General features: G+C 32.8%; 1 protein-coding gene across 8 annotated transcripts in view; it reads right to left on the bottom strand.

Moving 5' to 3' along the window:
• The window catches only part of LOC114328625 (uncharacterized), an 895,031-nt gene that overhangs the window by 622,148 nt on the left and 257,503 nt on the right, over positions 1 to 15,380 (bottom strand). For all 8 annotated transcript variants that reach the window (XM_050655804.1, XM_028277517.2, XM_028277519.2 and 5 more), the window contains exon 3: positions 10,033 to 10,298. In XM_050655804.1, coding sequence (XP_050511761.1) covers positions 10,033 to 10,128 — 96 coding nt within the window. In that variant the 5' untranslated portion in view covers positions 10,129 to 10,298. The remainder of the gene's footprint in view (positions 1 to 10,032; positions 10,299 to 15,380) is intronic.

The raw sequence follows: 15,380 nt of genomic DNA, 5'->3' as shown, positions 1-15,380 counted from the left end.
CGGGAATAACTGCATCCAAAAATTAAAAGTCAAGCGTGCTACAGTTAGTGGAAAACGTAAGCAATATACGTAGTCTCAAGATCAATACACAAAAAACAAGAATTATGGTATTCAATTATTCAAACTGACTGCAAACAACCGAAATCTTAGACCACTTTGAAATGGTTATCGAGTTCAATTATCTAGGATCCTGCATTAGTAATGCAGGCTCTTATGAAACTGAAATCTTCTTCTTAACGTGCCCTATCAATTCCCCTTGATGTTGGGACTAACATGGCGAAACTGTCTCTGTCTCGAGTTATTCTAAATAGTTGCTCTGCTTTCTTTATACATATCCACTTCCTGATAATCTTCAACCAAGAGGCCTTTTTCTACTAATTCCTCTGCGTCCTTCGATTTTACCCATCATAATAAGTTGAAGAAAATTATATCAGTCTCCCCTTACTACGTGTCCAAAATAGACCATCTTTCTACATTTGATATTATCAAGTAGCTCGCGAGTAAAATTTGTCTCTTAAGGACTGCCACATTTGTCAGCATAGCGGTCCATGGTATTTTTAGTGTAGATACGTCTGTGCAGCCACATTTTAAAGGCCTCCAAACGATTAATGGTGGATATTTTTAATGTCCATGCTTCAACACCGTATAAGAGGACTGACTAAATGTAACATTTAATCATACGCTTTCGAAGTTGCAAGTTATCGTTACAAAAGAATAACCTCATTTTTAAAAATGTTGTGCGGGCTATCTCGATTCCACATTTTATCTCTTTATCTGGATTTAGTTGTTCAGTAGTATGGCAACAAAGATATTTAAAACTGGACACTCTTTGAATTATATGACCATCATCAACGTATAACTGTGAATCTTGATGTGCTAAACGGCTAAACACCATGTATTTTGTTTTTGAACAGTTTATGTTTAGGCCAAACTCTCTTCCCACTGTGTCAATGGCATTTAAAAGGCATTACAATACATTCATGTTATCACTTAAAATAATTTTATCATCTGCATATCCAATTGTATTTTATCATCAGGATTCCATTAACTTTCACGTCGCATTGCAAATTTTACAGCGCTTCTTTAAATATTCTATCTGGATATAGATTGAATAATAGTGGGGACAGTATACAACCCTGTCTGACACCTCTTTGAATTTTACATATTTCTGTTGATTTTCCATTTATGCAAGTTTCCGCTGTTTGACGCCAGTAACATTTTTCTATGATTCGTACGGCTTTATTATCAACTCCTTTATCCTTAAATATTTTATTTAATTTGTGATGCTGTACACGATCAAAAGCCTTTTCATAGTCAATAAATACAGCAAAGATGTCTTTCCTTTGATCTCGACATTTCTGCAATAATATATTTAGTGTAAAGGATGCGTCCCGGCTTCCTAGTTCATTTCTGAAGAGATATTGTGTTTCATCCTGATCTTCTTCATATTCTGATTCTGCTATGGATGATACGTAGAAATATTTTTAAACTGTGGCTCATAAGGCTTATAATTCTGTAACCGCTACAGTTTTTCGGACGTTGTTTTTTTTTGGTAGAATTATGAATTCGGACTTTAACCAATCTTCAGGGATATCACCAGTCGAATAAACATCATTGAAAACTTTGACCAGTATTCCAATGTTTTCCGCATTTATGAGCTTTAACATCTCTATCGGTATGTTGTCAGGACCAACGGCTTTTTTGTTTTTTTGCCAATTTTATAGCATGTATACTAAATTTACAATCAAGATGCAGTAGAAATAAACAAACCAAGTCACGTTAAATGCTACTAGGAGCACTCCCGAATCATAATTTACAATGTATATACATTGTAAATCCCAAATCATGATTTACAAAGTTTATACATTGTAAATTATGATTCGGAAGTGCTCCTGGTAGCATTTAACATGTCTTGGTTTGTTTATTTCTACTGCATCTTGATGGTAAATTTAGTATAGTATTTATGATTTTAGTATTTCTGGTCCTGCACCACTCACCTTCACCTTCAGAGTCAATATTCATTCCACTACCGAAAAAGCCAAACCCACAACACTGCAATGAGTTCCGTCTCCGTTCCGTCAAAGTCGTACATAATCGTATCTATAGAAAGTGCGAAACAATCATCGGAGACGACCAGTTTGGATTCAGAGCCGGCATGGGAATGAGAGAAGCCCTCTTCAATTTACTAGTTCTCGCGCAAAAATGCTACGACCAACAGAAAGATATATTTATATTCTTTATAGACTTCGAAAAAGCATTTCATAAAGTAAGACACGACCTACTATTAGAACGTTTGCAAGAAGCCAGTTTAGATGGAAAGACATCAATTTACTAAAGAACTTTTACTGGAACCAAAACGCCAGAGTTAGGATCGAAGGTTCCACATCCGCAGAAGTAGAAATTAGGAGGGAAGTTAGACAGGGACGTGTTCTGTCACCTCTGCTGTTTAATCTTTACTCCGAATTTCTATTTAAAGAGGCACTTGGGGACTCCAAGGATGGAGTCAAGGTGAATGGCGTAAATATCAATAGCATCAGATATGCCGATGATACGGTGTTGATTGCGGATTCCGACTTGGGTCTACAACGACTCATCAACAAGACCAACTCGACCTGTGAGCAATTTGGTATGAAAATAAACATTAAAAAAACCAAAGTGATGTCAATCCGAAAAAACCAAAACGTGCCTCAACCTTGCAGAGTAAATGGGCACATTTTAGAACAAGTCAATAGATTTAAGTACTCGGGATGTTGGATCGATAGCAGTCTAAATCCTTATCTAGAAATAAGATCGAGAATAGAACAGGCCAAAAAATCTTTCGAAAAAATCAAAAAACTGCTTTGTGATTCTCGAATAAAACTCGAAATTCGATTACGTTTATCCAAATGCTATTTTAAGAATTTTATTAAGCCAAATTTTATTTGTGGAAGAATGTAGAAGTTTAAGGATTATGTTTGATATTATTTTAATAATTACGATATTATTATATTCAAGAAAAGTCAAAATTTTATTTCAAATTAATGTAAAACAAAGTATAGTACCTACGTTTCAAGATATTTTAGAAAACGGTCTCTTAATCCTATTACCAAGTCATTTGTATTTGAGTAGTATCGTTAAACTTCCAGTACGGAACATACTGAATAGCAGGTATAATGATTAAAAATACAATAGATTAAAATTTATTAATTTCTACCTGGATCGAAAACTTAACCACACGATTCAAGTACAAATGATTTTGTAATAAGCTTAAGATTAAGGTTTTATAAAATATTTTGAAAGGTACTATAATTCTTAAATGAGGATTCGCTATACTTACATTATGTTGTAAAATCAGCTTAAATAATTAATTAGGCAAAAGATGGTATAAAACCTCAAGGCAGACGTAAATATATATTACTTCCTGGTAGTTTTATTGATCAAGCTTTAACAAATATTTTAGAAATTTACTACCGAGATTCTTATCCTAACGGTGTCATCATTATCAACATAAGATTGGTTTAATCGTCCACATAGTTTATAATAGTAGCAGTTTATAGACGTATTCCCACGTGATTATCGGAATTTCATAACTATCATAAATATCTTCTAAGGTAGGTATTTACTTTAATTAGCAATGGTAATTTATTATATTAATTCACTTCTGAATCAATTTGTATCTCAGCACACTACAACATTTAAATTAGAAGCCAAAACAAGTACGATAATTATAACAAAAATGCTAAAACGAGAAAAGTATTTTACTTGTTTCGTAAATTGTATTAACATTTTACAACAGAATAGCTTCAGAACAATATTCTTTTTAAAAATGAATTCTATTTGGGTGTCTTTAAAACGGTACTTCCGGTTGCACTCCGGAAGAACTAGGTCAAATTTATCATCTTTAATACCATCCTTGGGTTATAAGCTTTCATTCGACACTTCATTTGTCATTCTATCTGTATTATTAACGTGAACGGACGGACAGACGTACCTACCGTGCTAAGGAGAGTCGAATAATATATTGCTTGTACTATTTCGGTGACTTTAAAACAGTACTTCTGGTTGCATTTTTCTAAAATCCTAGGTCAAATTTCTCACCTTTAATACATACCATCCTTGGATTAGGTACATGCTTTCATTCGACACCTATTTGTCATTCTACCTGGCATAATGACGGAGGAGTTGTGTTTACGGACGGACAGACAGACGAGGATAATTAAACGTTTTTACATTTTTTCAAAATTGGCTGAAAACAATAAATCAGTCCAACCTATCAATGAATAGAACCAAAGCAACAGGTGAGAATACGTATGAAACATAAATCATGCTAAACAAATAAATCTGGCAATTAACACAAAAAAAACTAAAATCGTTCTTATCACGGCCCCTATATTGTTAATCCGATCGATTTCTAGTAAATCCAACATTTGTATTTCTGTGTTTTTAGACAAGAAAAAATAAATCTAGCCTTGACCTTATTTTCCAGATATTTTGGAACAGCGGACAGGAAATAAATACAATTGGGATTAATCCGTTTTAGTTTATTTGGACGTTTCACAGACCTGTTAGACAAATTAATCGTATTATTGTAAATTTTCAGCTTTTACGAAATTAGGTATTGTTATAAATATTTAACTGTTTTTATAGTGGAAACGGAACTTTGTCAGAATGCGCAAAAAAGTTGCGATATCAATGCTTGGTATAAAGGTTTAGGAAATTCGATACGCCGCCTTTAAAGATAAGAGCTTGCCGATGTTTTAACATCCCATTAATCAAGTCATTCACTTAGTCATTAGTAGTCAACTTGCATACTAGTACGATTAAAATTATTAGACGATAAAATATTAAGCAATTGAAATTAAACTTTTTTTTCTACTTTTAAGAACAAAAAAAGCAATTTTACTAGCCTAACCGAATTCAAAATTACTCTGCACATCATTTTTGAATCGCTATTTAGTAAAAAAATATAATTTTTGTTGTTAAAAAAATATATTAATTTGTCTGAACTAAATTACGGTTCTGTTGATATCTGAGAGGAGTTGGTATTCACACAATGTTGCCAAACTGAATTTTGTTATATTCGTTTTAAATGTTCTAGCGGATTTCCGAGTCGACTATACTTCATTTTTAATATGGCAGAACTAATTCGCAAATTTAAGAAATATTTTACATACATTTGTTATTTTCTTCTTCTTCTTCTTCTTCTTCTTCTTCTTCTTCTTCTTCTTCAGATGCAAATCCACTAATGGATGTTAGCGACCACATTTTCCATTGACTCTGTTTCTTGCAATGTGTATCATATATTGTTTGTCGTTAATCCCTGTCCATTGCCTTATATTTCGGAGCCATGGCATTTTCTTGCGCCCTATTCCTCTTTTGCTTTAAATTTTCCCCTTGATTATAAATTGGAAGGAACTGTTATTTTTCGTTTCGTATGATGTGGCCCAGATACGCCATTTTCCTTTTCTTGGTGGTTTCGAAAAGTTGGCGTTTTTGGTTGATTGTTTTAAGGGTAAGGGCATCTACATTTGTGACTTTTACCGTCCATGGTATCTTTAGGATACGGCGACAAAACCGCATTTCGAAGGCTTCTAGTCTGTTTATATCCCTTGTTTTGAGTGTCCAGCCCTCTACGCCATATAGCAGCACTGACCATACGTGGCACTTAGTAAACCTTAGTCTCAGTTGAAGTTGAAGATCACACTCTGAACAAGTCAGTACCTTCCTGAATTTTACAAAAGCTTATCGAGCTTGCTCAAAGCGACATTTTACTTCCCTGTCCAATGCCCACTTTTTAAAAAGCGACGTTCCCAGGTATTTAAATTTGCTCACTCTTTCAATGGACTTGGTATTCAGTGTTTTGGTGGAGTTTTCATTTTTTTTCTTGTGATCTATAAAAACACAACTTTATACCCTTCAGTGAAGAATATATTGTATTAGATTATTCATAGTTCAGTATAGTTCAAACTAAACGTAGTTTAAACTGCCAACGGTTAAACGTGAATTGAGAAATACGATTTTGACTTTTTGACATTATTCACTTTTTATAGGTTAAATGGAAATACTGCAGTGGTTATTTACTAATTCCGATCTCCAAATATAAAATATTTATGCTAAGTTTAGCCCTAAAGAATAAAAACTAATAAGACCAAAAAATTTAGCCCTTATAAGGGATAAGGAAGTTTTCCTTTTCCAAAACAGAATAAAAAAGTAAAAATTGAAGATACAAAATAATGAAAAGACAATATGATACGGTATGAAAAAAAGAAAATGGAATAAGTGAACAAAGAAAAACAAACAATAATTGAAAAGATAACAATTTAAACGAAACAAAGCCTTAACTAAAACGATATTTTCTAAATTGAGAAAAAGTACTATAGTATAAACATATTTAATATACCAACAAGATATTCCGAGATGAGATATCATAAGAAGTCGCAATTAGAACAAAGAAAGATATAAAAATCTCAAAATTTACATAAAAAAACTTCTATGTAGTAAGCAACTGAATCTCTATTCCAGGTAACAGATAGTAGATAGATCTTAGCTACTAATGAAATGTGGCTAATCGGTTAGAGCAGTGCAGTCTATTAAACCATAATATTCAATAAAAATAACGCTACACAATTCCTGTCTACCAAAATCACTAGAAGTTAATCATATTATTATTTAATTAATCATTTACGTGCTCAAGAAAAGTATAAAACAGGTCTCCTCGCAACCCAGTCCTGTCTTCCAGAAAGTCGGTTTCGAAATACCAATGATGATATCTTATCGAGACATCGATAGAACTTATAAAGGTAATGCTATGGAATGGATCCCATTAGAAATCAGCAAAGGGGAAATTAAAGCTTTCAACCAGTGTGTTCTAGCACATACGAAGCAAAAATTTTAACTTCGACCAAAAGATCAGGGAAAAGTTAAGGAGGTTACAACGAAAAAGGAAAAGATCAATGCTTGGAATAAACTAGAGAAATTGACTAAGAAATGGGGAAGTTCGTAGACGAACGAAGTGGAGGACATTGTCGAATGTATTACAAGGCAAAAATGGAGGTGGGCGGGACCTGTTGCAAGAATGAAAAACGGCAGGTGAACAAAAATGACTTGAATGGAGACAATAGGTAGACAAGCAAAGCCAAGGAAGACCGCCAGCCCGATGAACCGACGACCTAAAAAGAGTTGCGATTGCGATCAATTGGATAGCAGAGACGCAGAACGGAAGATAGTATCTAGAGTAGCCCTATGTTCAACAATGATCAAATCAGGTCGAATTGATGATGATGATAAAATCCTAAGATCTGCCATTGCTAACGTCCAGTTCACTCAACGAAAAAGGTACGTAATATCAATAAAAATGTTAATTCAAACAACAAACGCAATATTTAAAATTTGTCCAATTCTTGGTTTTATTGGAACAAAAAAGCGATGTTCATCAATTCATTATTTTCGTTAGTTGGGCCAATGTATTACGTTTATTGAATGGATGAACATTCATTATGTATACCATAATATCACTTTATTGATATTACGAACTCTGTTCATTGAGTCAACGAACACTATTCATTGAAACAACAACGTCGTTAAATGACCGACGAAGACTATTCGTTGTGTCAATAACAGTGTTATTTCTCCTAACGTATTTCGTTTATTTCTACAATTATTTCCGTTTATTCTTACAATTAATTCCGTTCATTCCCACAATAAATATGGTTATTCTTACAAGCAATTCTATTCATTCTTCCAATAAGTTTCGTTCATTCCTACTATGAACGTATTTTATATTAATAATTACTGAATGCATTAGCCCAATGTATGATATTGATTAATAATAATTTTCTAAATTCCCCTTTTTTGTCCTAAACCTAATGGACTTTACACTGTGTGATTTCTCATAATAATTTCTGGCACATACAATGTGCGCTGGAATAAGTGTTACACTCCCCGCCCCCTTATTAACTTATTTATTTTTAGCACATAAGCAAAACGCTCGGATAGGTCGATTTTTAAAATAATCAAAGTATATTATAACATCAATGTTTCGAACTTTACACGATCCCTCTTCAGGTGATAATTTTGATTTTTTTTAAATAGGAAAATACATCATGTGACAGCTCATTTAAAAGCGTTTGAAATAGTGACTCCAAAAATGTATAACACTTTAATCCTTTTTGAGAGCGCAAGTGCAAAATTTTGATCGAATTCTTTTTAAACGCATTCATTTTTTTTTGGAATCCTGAGAAAATTAAAAAGTATTTTTAAAAAATTTAAACGCAGAATAAAAGATTACATTATTACCGAGGGCTAAAAGTCCCTTAGAATAAACAAAAAGTTTCTTTTGAATGGTATATTTGAAATTAAAAATCATACTAAATTTTCTCTTTTTCACCCCTGTGACTTATTAAAATAATCATTATAGAAGTGCTCAGGGTCTTCAAGAATTCTTTTTTAAACAATGGTTACACAGAGAAGCTAGGGGTATCACGATAAGAAATAGCCGTTACGTTTCAAATGGTTAAGCAAAATATTTATTGTCTCAACTACGTTTATTCTCACCATGAACGCATTGATTGTGGTTATTAAACAGAGTAGTAGATTGATTAACGCATTCGTTGTCACAACAATCAGTTTACATCTATACAGTAATCATATATTACTCTACATTAACAACATTTGTAAATTGTTTTAATGAAATCTGTACGTTATCACGATAAACCAAGGTAATTGCTTCTCGTCTACAAAATCAAGAAAGTAAGTTGCTGCCAGAATTAACAATATTTATTAAATATACGAAACTAAGTTATTGGCTGAATAAATTGAGTGTAATTGATTAATGTACTCTAGTTATTTTCACAATTATTATTCAATCATTGTGACAATAACCAAATACATTCGTCAATGTCTAAAAGTTCGTTGAAACAAAAAATTAAATTGTTGTTACAACGAAATACTATTCAAAAATCACTGTTAATCAATATTACGAACTAAATTTTTTTGAGTGTTACCAGACAACTTTGACACAAACAAATGGTGAAGAAATAGATGAAAACAAACTGGTCAACTGGTCCACTGATTTCAAGATTAGATTCGAATGGTAAGACATGGTTGACACTAAATAGAATCAGTACCGGATGAGGTAGATCTACTAAGATCCTATCTAAGTGGAGTAAGATCGGTCTCTAGATCGTGATTGTGACCATGAAAGACAAACCATACGATGCATTATTTCTGAAGATAATTTCTCTCTAACAATATCCAGAACCATGAAGTGACTTCCTTGAAACTACTATAAACCATAAACTACCTGAGATACATAAACACAGAATGAACGACGGAGACCAACAGCACTAAACAAGTAAACAAGCATATTGATAGCTATATTTACAATTTAAGACCAATACAACGTAACAATTGATATACCTATCTAAGCAGCAGTAAACATTTACTAGCATCTCCAAATAACTTGCAAATTATTTATACTCCCAAGAGAAGCACTTAGTTAAGTTTTGATATAGAATTGCAAAATATAGACATTCAAACAAGACGATATAAATAAATAAAAATCATTCGAAATAAGAATGCACAATGAATGAAGAGCTTTAAACATCAATGAACTCTAAACCCAGGACACATCTTTATCCGATCATAATATAATATAATAAAAGTAATATTAATTTCATTTAGTAAATAGTAAATGTAAATAGACATATAAATTAGAAAATTGCCCATTTGTCAAATTTGGAAATAGTTAGGGGAAGTATTAAAGTAAAATATCAACAAATTCGTGCAGTGATGATAAAATATAAAATGATAAGAATTTCGTGTAAGATTATAAGAATGTGTGTGCATTCCTAATATACCGATATTTCTGTATATAAATGATTTGTTTATTAATACTTAATCAAATAACTTTTTCTAAAAAAACTATCACATCCTGTCCACAAATACTCGGTATGTCAAAATACATTAAATTTGAAACTATAAACATGCGCATTAGACAACACAATTTGTCAACGTCAATCTCAAACACAAAAACAATCAGCACGCTATACTCACCCTAGAAATCCTCAACGGCTGATTATGATCGACTCCACCATGCATGCGAAAACCCCACGGAGCACCACCTTCGAGCGCGACTTCACGCGTCGTCATAGCCTACTCGCTGTAGAGATCACCGGTTACATTTGTAACAGTTCTTTTATAACTATTTTGTCAACATTGTGTTCATATGCTGAATTAGACACGCCCGAATATTATACTCACTAATTTTGATAAAACGATTCATTGGTTAGTACACTTTATAGACACTGGTTTTGCGATATCTGCAAAAAAAACAGAAGATTAATAACAGTATGACAAAGAAAATAGAAATACTTATATTTATATTGTTATACTTTTTAATGCGTCATTTTTTGTCGTATAAAGTATGAAAATATACTTTTTTTATCATTAAAATATAATATTTATTGATTATAAGACGAGCGGGTTACCCAATTATTGATTAAACGTTTCGGGTCTCTTCGCTATTTTCAATAAGCACTTTAATTATTATATAAACATAACTTAATACAATTTATATTTGAGGCGCTCAGAGCAACAGTAGCCTAAGTCACCAATTGAGCATTTTTAGATTAATATATCAATAAAAGCAGAAGCATTAACTCTGCGAATTAACAAGGGTCTACACAACGTACCTATATTTTGCTAAATGGCGCTACATAATTTGTATCGTCATCCCATAAGCATAATGGAAATACGAATGCAAAGGTTGCATTTATCTCAAAACTTCGTTTTTGGGGAACGCCACTGTTGCTCTGAGCGTCTCATTTATGTTTGCACTACATATTTGCTAGTTTGCTATGGAATCCAAAAGTTATATTTTACCCTAAGCCACATGGTGGACACTTGAAATGTAGGACTGGTACGGGGTCGTATTTAAAATATCTGCCAATGGTGCATTTACGAACAACTCAATTATTAAGTTGTATTGAAAAATCTTTTATATCGGTCTGATTGTTGAAACAATTTTTATCTTTTTTATGTGTATCATATCCAATATACATCTTTTGCTGCACTTCTTTTCTTTTTCAAAAATCTGTACATTTTCAAAATCAAAATAATCGTTGTTTTCTAGAAAATACTTAACTAAGCTAAAGCTGTAGTATTTACTCGGTTGATTTGTACACTATGTTTATTGTTGAAGGGTTGTTACCCTTCTATGTAGATATTGTTATGTTTGCCCAATATATGTTGAATTGAAGTCATTGTTTTAAATACAACATCCAGCTGATGATTTTTAGTAACATTGGGTTTAAATTTTGAAAAATATATTCCGGATGCTTTGACGATTTATGTCCAACATTGATTTCATATTTTTCGAGAATCCATCAATGTATGGTAAGGATGGTGCAATTGTTTGGAATACATTCGTTATTTCGTAAACCGGCGAATTTAAGGAAAAATTACGAAACGTCATTTTTATTTTTAAATTATGATATTTGGCATACAGATCATACGAGTGGCGTCATCCATATGGGCGTGATGAGGTAATTGATGATCTTTTTTAATGAGACTAGGGGTTGCATGATGTCTCATTTGAAAAGTTATTCAATCCTGTATTCAGTAATATAAAATTAACAGAATTATTTGTACAGAGTATCCAAAAAAATATTTTTTTAAATTAAATTAATTGACAAAAAAAGAAGAATTTATGTAACTTATTTAATTTAAAATACATTTTACTGCTGTCAGAAAACAGAAAAAAATGTTTATTTGACAAATAAGCATTGCTTTTGGCTTAAATTAAACGTTAAAACTTCCAAGAGGTAGGTGGTTGGCGGGAGCTGGTTTAAACATTGAATTTAGGCGAAAAACAATGTTTATCTACTCTATCTCATATTATGTATAAGTTTTTAGTTTGTGAAAACTGTCATTATATATACAATACCAGTACGTGAAGGGTTTAATGTATGCGTGAAGTAACAATGTATTTTAAATGGGATTTACTTTTTCGCACTGTTTTTTGGCACAATTTCATATAATCAAATATCCTTAACTTTCGCGTTGTCATGGTGATGACATGTGAGCACTAAAGTACAACAAAATTATTGACAGTTTTGTGGTTTGAAAGAAGTTTGAATTTTTAAATGTCAAAGTTCTAAAAATTGTAGAATAGGAATGTATTCCAGTGACGAAGAGTTGCAGTTTTATTATTTGTTTATCGTAGAGAAAATATTGTATGAAACTGTGCGTGAAGTATTTTTTTCGCACTTACGCGATGTAAAGCACTCGCTCTGCTCGTGCTATAAACATCGCGTGCATGCGCAAAAAGCGTACTTCACGAACTGTTTCATAAATAACTATTATTTATTAAATAATTTTTTTTCTGTATTGTGACAATAGTAAAATGTATTTTGAATTAAATGAATGACATAATATATTCTTCTATATTTTGTCAATTAATTTAACTTAAAAAAATTTTTTGACGCCCTCTATAAACAATTATGTTGGTATTTGCATTACTGAATACACAATTGAATAAGCTTTAAAATGAGCTATCATACGACCACTAGTCTAATTTTAAAAAATCATCGATTACGTCATCACGCCCATATGGATGAGATTTTTGGTATGATATATTATGCCAAAATATTATAATTTAAAACTAAAGACGACCTGTTTCGGGATGTGTCCAAATTCGCCGGTTTACGAAATAACGAATTTATTCCAAACATTTTCACCATACTGCATAGTATTTGTTTCTGTTAGTGACATTATTGTTATTACTACTACGTATAGTTTGGGTTTGTTTTAGATTCGTTTCGGAATTAGATTGATTTTTGATAATGCAACTTCCTTTTTTAATTAGACGGTGAGATTCTGATGGCCATCAAAAATAAAGAAGAACCAATCAAGTTCACCATGAAATAAGAAAACAATAATTCACTTTTCTGGATATGCTAACCACAAAAGAAGACACGAGATATGCAACCAAAGTCTACAGAATACCAACCCACAACAACGCAAGTTACCACTCCAACCACAACATAAACATCATAAAAGGAATTATCAAATCCCTAGATGATAGAGCCAGAAGCACCTGCTCTAATAAAAATGCATTTCAAAAAGTAAAAACCTGCGAAGAAAGGTTTTGATTAAAAATGACTACCCGAGTACCCGTTATCATTTATAAACAAGGAATGCCACAGGATTTAAGAAAGCAAACGACAAAACACCACAAGCAATCCAGAAACACTCACAAGAAGAAGCCAAATATGACAATACCATATGTAAAGGTCTTTTTGGAAAAATTGAAAATGATAGGAAACAAGTACATCACAATATTAAAAACCACCAACATACTGACATCTATCTTTCCAAAGTCAAACCCAGCAATAGAGCAGAAATATAAAAAAGGATCTATAAAATATCCTGTGAAAGTTACAATTTATACGTAAGAGAAAGCTTAAGACCACTAAGTGTCAGAATAAACGAGTATGAAACATACATGTAGAACAGAGACTTCGAGAAATGCCAGATATGCAAACATGCCTGGGACAACGAGCACAGAATATTATGCAAAGATTCATCAAAAAACATGAAAGATACAGACATAAAAAAAGAAAAGTCAAAGAAGCAACTCTCATCCTGCTTAACGAAGAACAATGTGTAGCAAACCCATCAGCAGAATGTAGCAGGCTTTGGTTCCCAAGACTGAAAGAAGAAGCCAATAACAAGAATATACCAACAATAGCGGAGTAATAGGAAGTTGGAGGAATATCACCTACAATCGATTTTACCTTTTTTATTTTTTAGTGCCACACAATACACAAACACGTTAAACAACTTACGTTATACAACTGCAACTACCAACAGATTACACAAACATAACACAAAAAACACACAATACAGTCAGACTTTAATATTCCTAGAATAAAAACACCACCCTTAAATTGTTTCAACCGGGTCTACCCCAAAATCCCGACAGCCAAAATCCCGACAGCCAAAATCCCGACGGCCAAAATACCGACACGCCAGAGTCCCGACAGGTCAAAATCCCGACACACCAGAATCCCGACAGGTTTGATAAGTTTTTAACATATAATTACATTTATTTCTGGTTTTTTGTTAATGGCCATCTGTTTTATATTTTTTGTTACTAAACAAAAGTATTTACCATTTAATATGAACTAATTTTCTAAATTAAAGTTACATGGGTATATGAATTAATTTTTTTTTGCCAGTATATATGTAGTCCAATAGTATATTATGTATACTCAAATCCTGAATTCAAGTTTACTGTCATAATATAATAGATATTATCATGTCACTTACAACCTTCTATTTTAGTAAGTATAGCTTTTATATTATAAAATGAAGTGTTTAATGATTTTTTCTTTTAAAATACATAATAATTAGTACCCGTACTTATTAGTAAGTAATTAATTTTTCAATTTCAATACTCTATAATATGATTTGGTACTGCATTTGAAAAGGAAACAATAAATATGCAAAATGTAGTGGCCGGGATTTTTGCTTATGCGAGGATTGTTGCATGTCGGGATTTTGGCCTGTCGGGATTCTGGCGTGTCGGGATTCTGGCGTGTCGGTGTTTTGGCCGTCGGGATTTTGGCTGTCGGGATTTTGGCTGTCGGGATTTTGGGCGCCACCGGTTTCAACCATACGCATGTTGTTTCGTAAAGTATCAAGTCCCAGTATAACAATTTGAAATAGACAGAACATAATAACAACTTCAAAGTTATACATTTTTAGTAGGGATGGACTCGAGTCGAGCCGAGCCGAGCTTCTGACAAGAAGATAAAAGCTCGGCTTGAACTTCGAGCTGCAGGTTGAGCTCGTGGCCGTGTCGGCTCGGTTCTAATATTTCGAGCCGAGCCGCACTCGGCTAGAATTTATTACATATTTTACGGACACAGTGTGTACTGAAAATACATACTTGTAATCTGAATTATGTACTTATTCTCAAACAAAAGTATGAGTCACAGCAGAAATAAATGAATTAGGAAAAGTTTAGAGTATTAGCTAAAATACTAACAAGCTCGTTAAGGAAAGCTCGGCTCGGCTTGAAAAAAAATTGATTCGGCTCGAAGCTCGGCTCCCAAGAATAAAACCGGCTTGAGCACGAAGCTCGGCTCGTGAAACGAGCCTGAGCCTCGAGCCGGTTTGTTTCAAACCAGCTGTTGTTCGCAACTGGTTGTTGTTCGATCCTCGAGCCGAGCCAAGCTAAGCTCGAGCTTGTGACCATCCCTAATTTTTGCACAATTTTTAAAGTATTTTTTTGAAAACGATTTCCGGAGTGGAAATCGAAACGTCAAATATTAGTTATAAGTGTAATTTTCATTACAATCAATAACTGTGGCTTAATCCCATATATACATAATACA

The sequence above is a fragment of the Diabrotica virgifera genome, chromosome 7 (assembly GCF_917563875.1).
Source record: "Diabrotica virgifera virgifera chromosome 7, PGI_DIABVI_V3a".
NCBI lineage: Eukaryota > Metazoa > Arthropoda > Insecta > Coleoptera > Chrysomelidae > Diabrotica > Diabrotica virgifera.
Note: the sequence above shows the minus strand (reverse complement) of the source record. Positions and strands in the feature narration are given on the sequence as shown.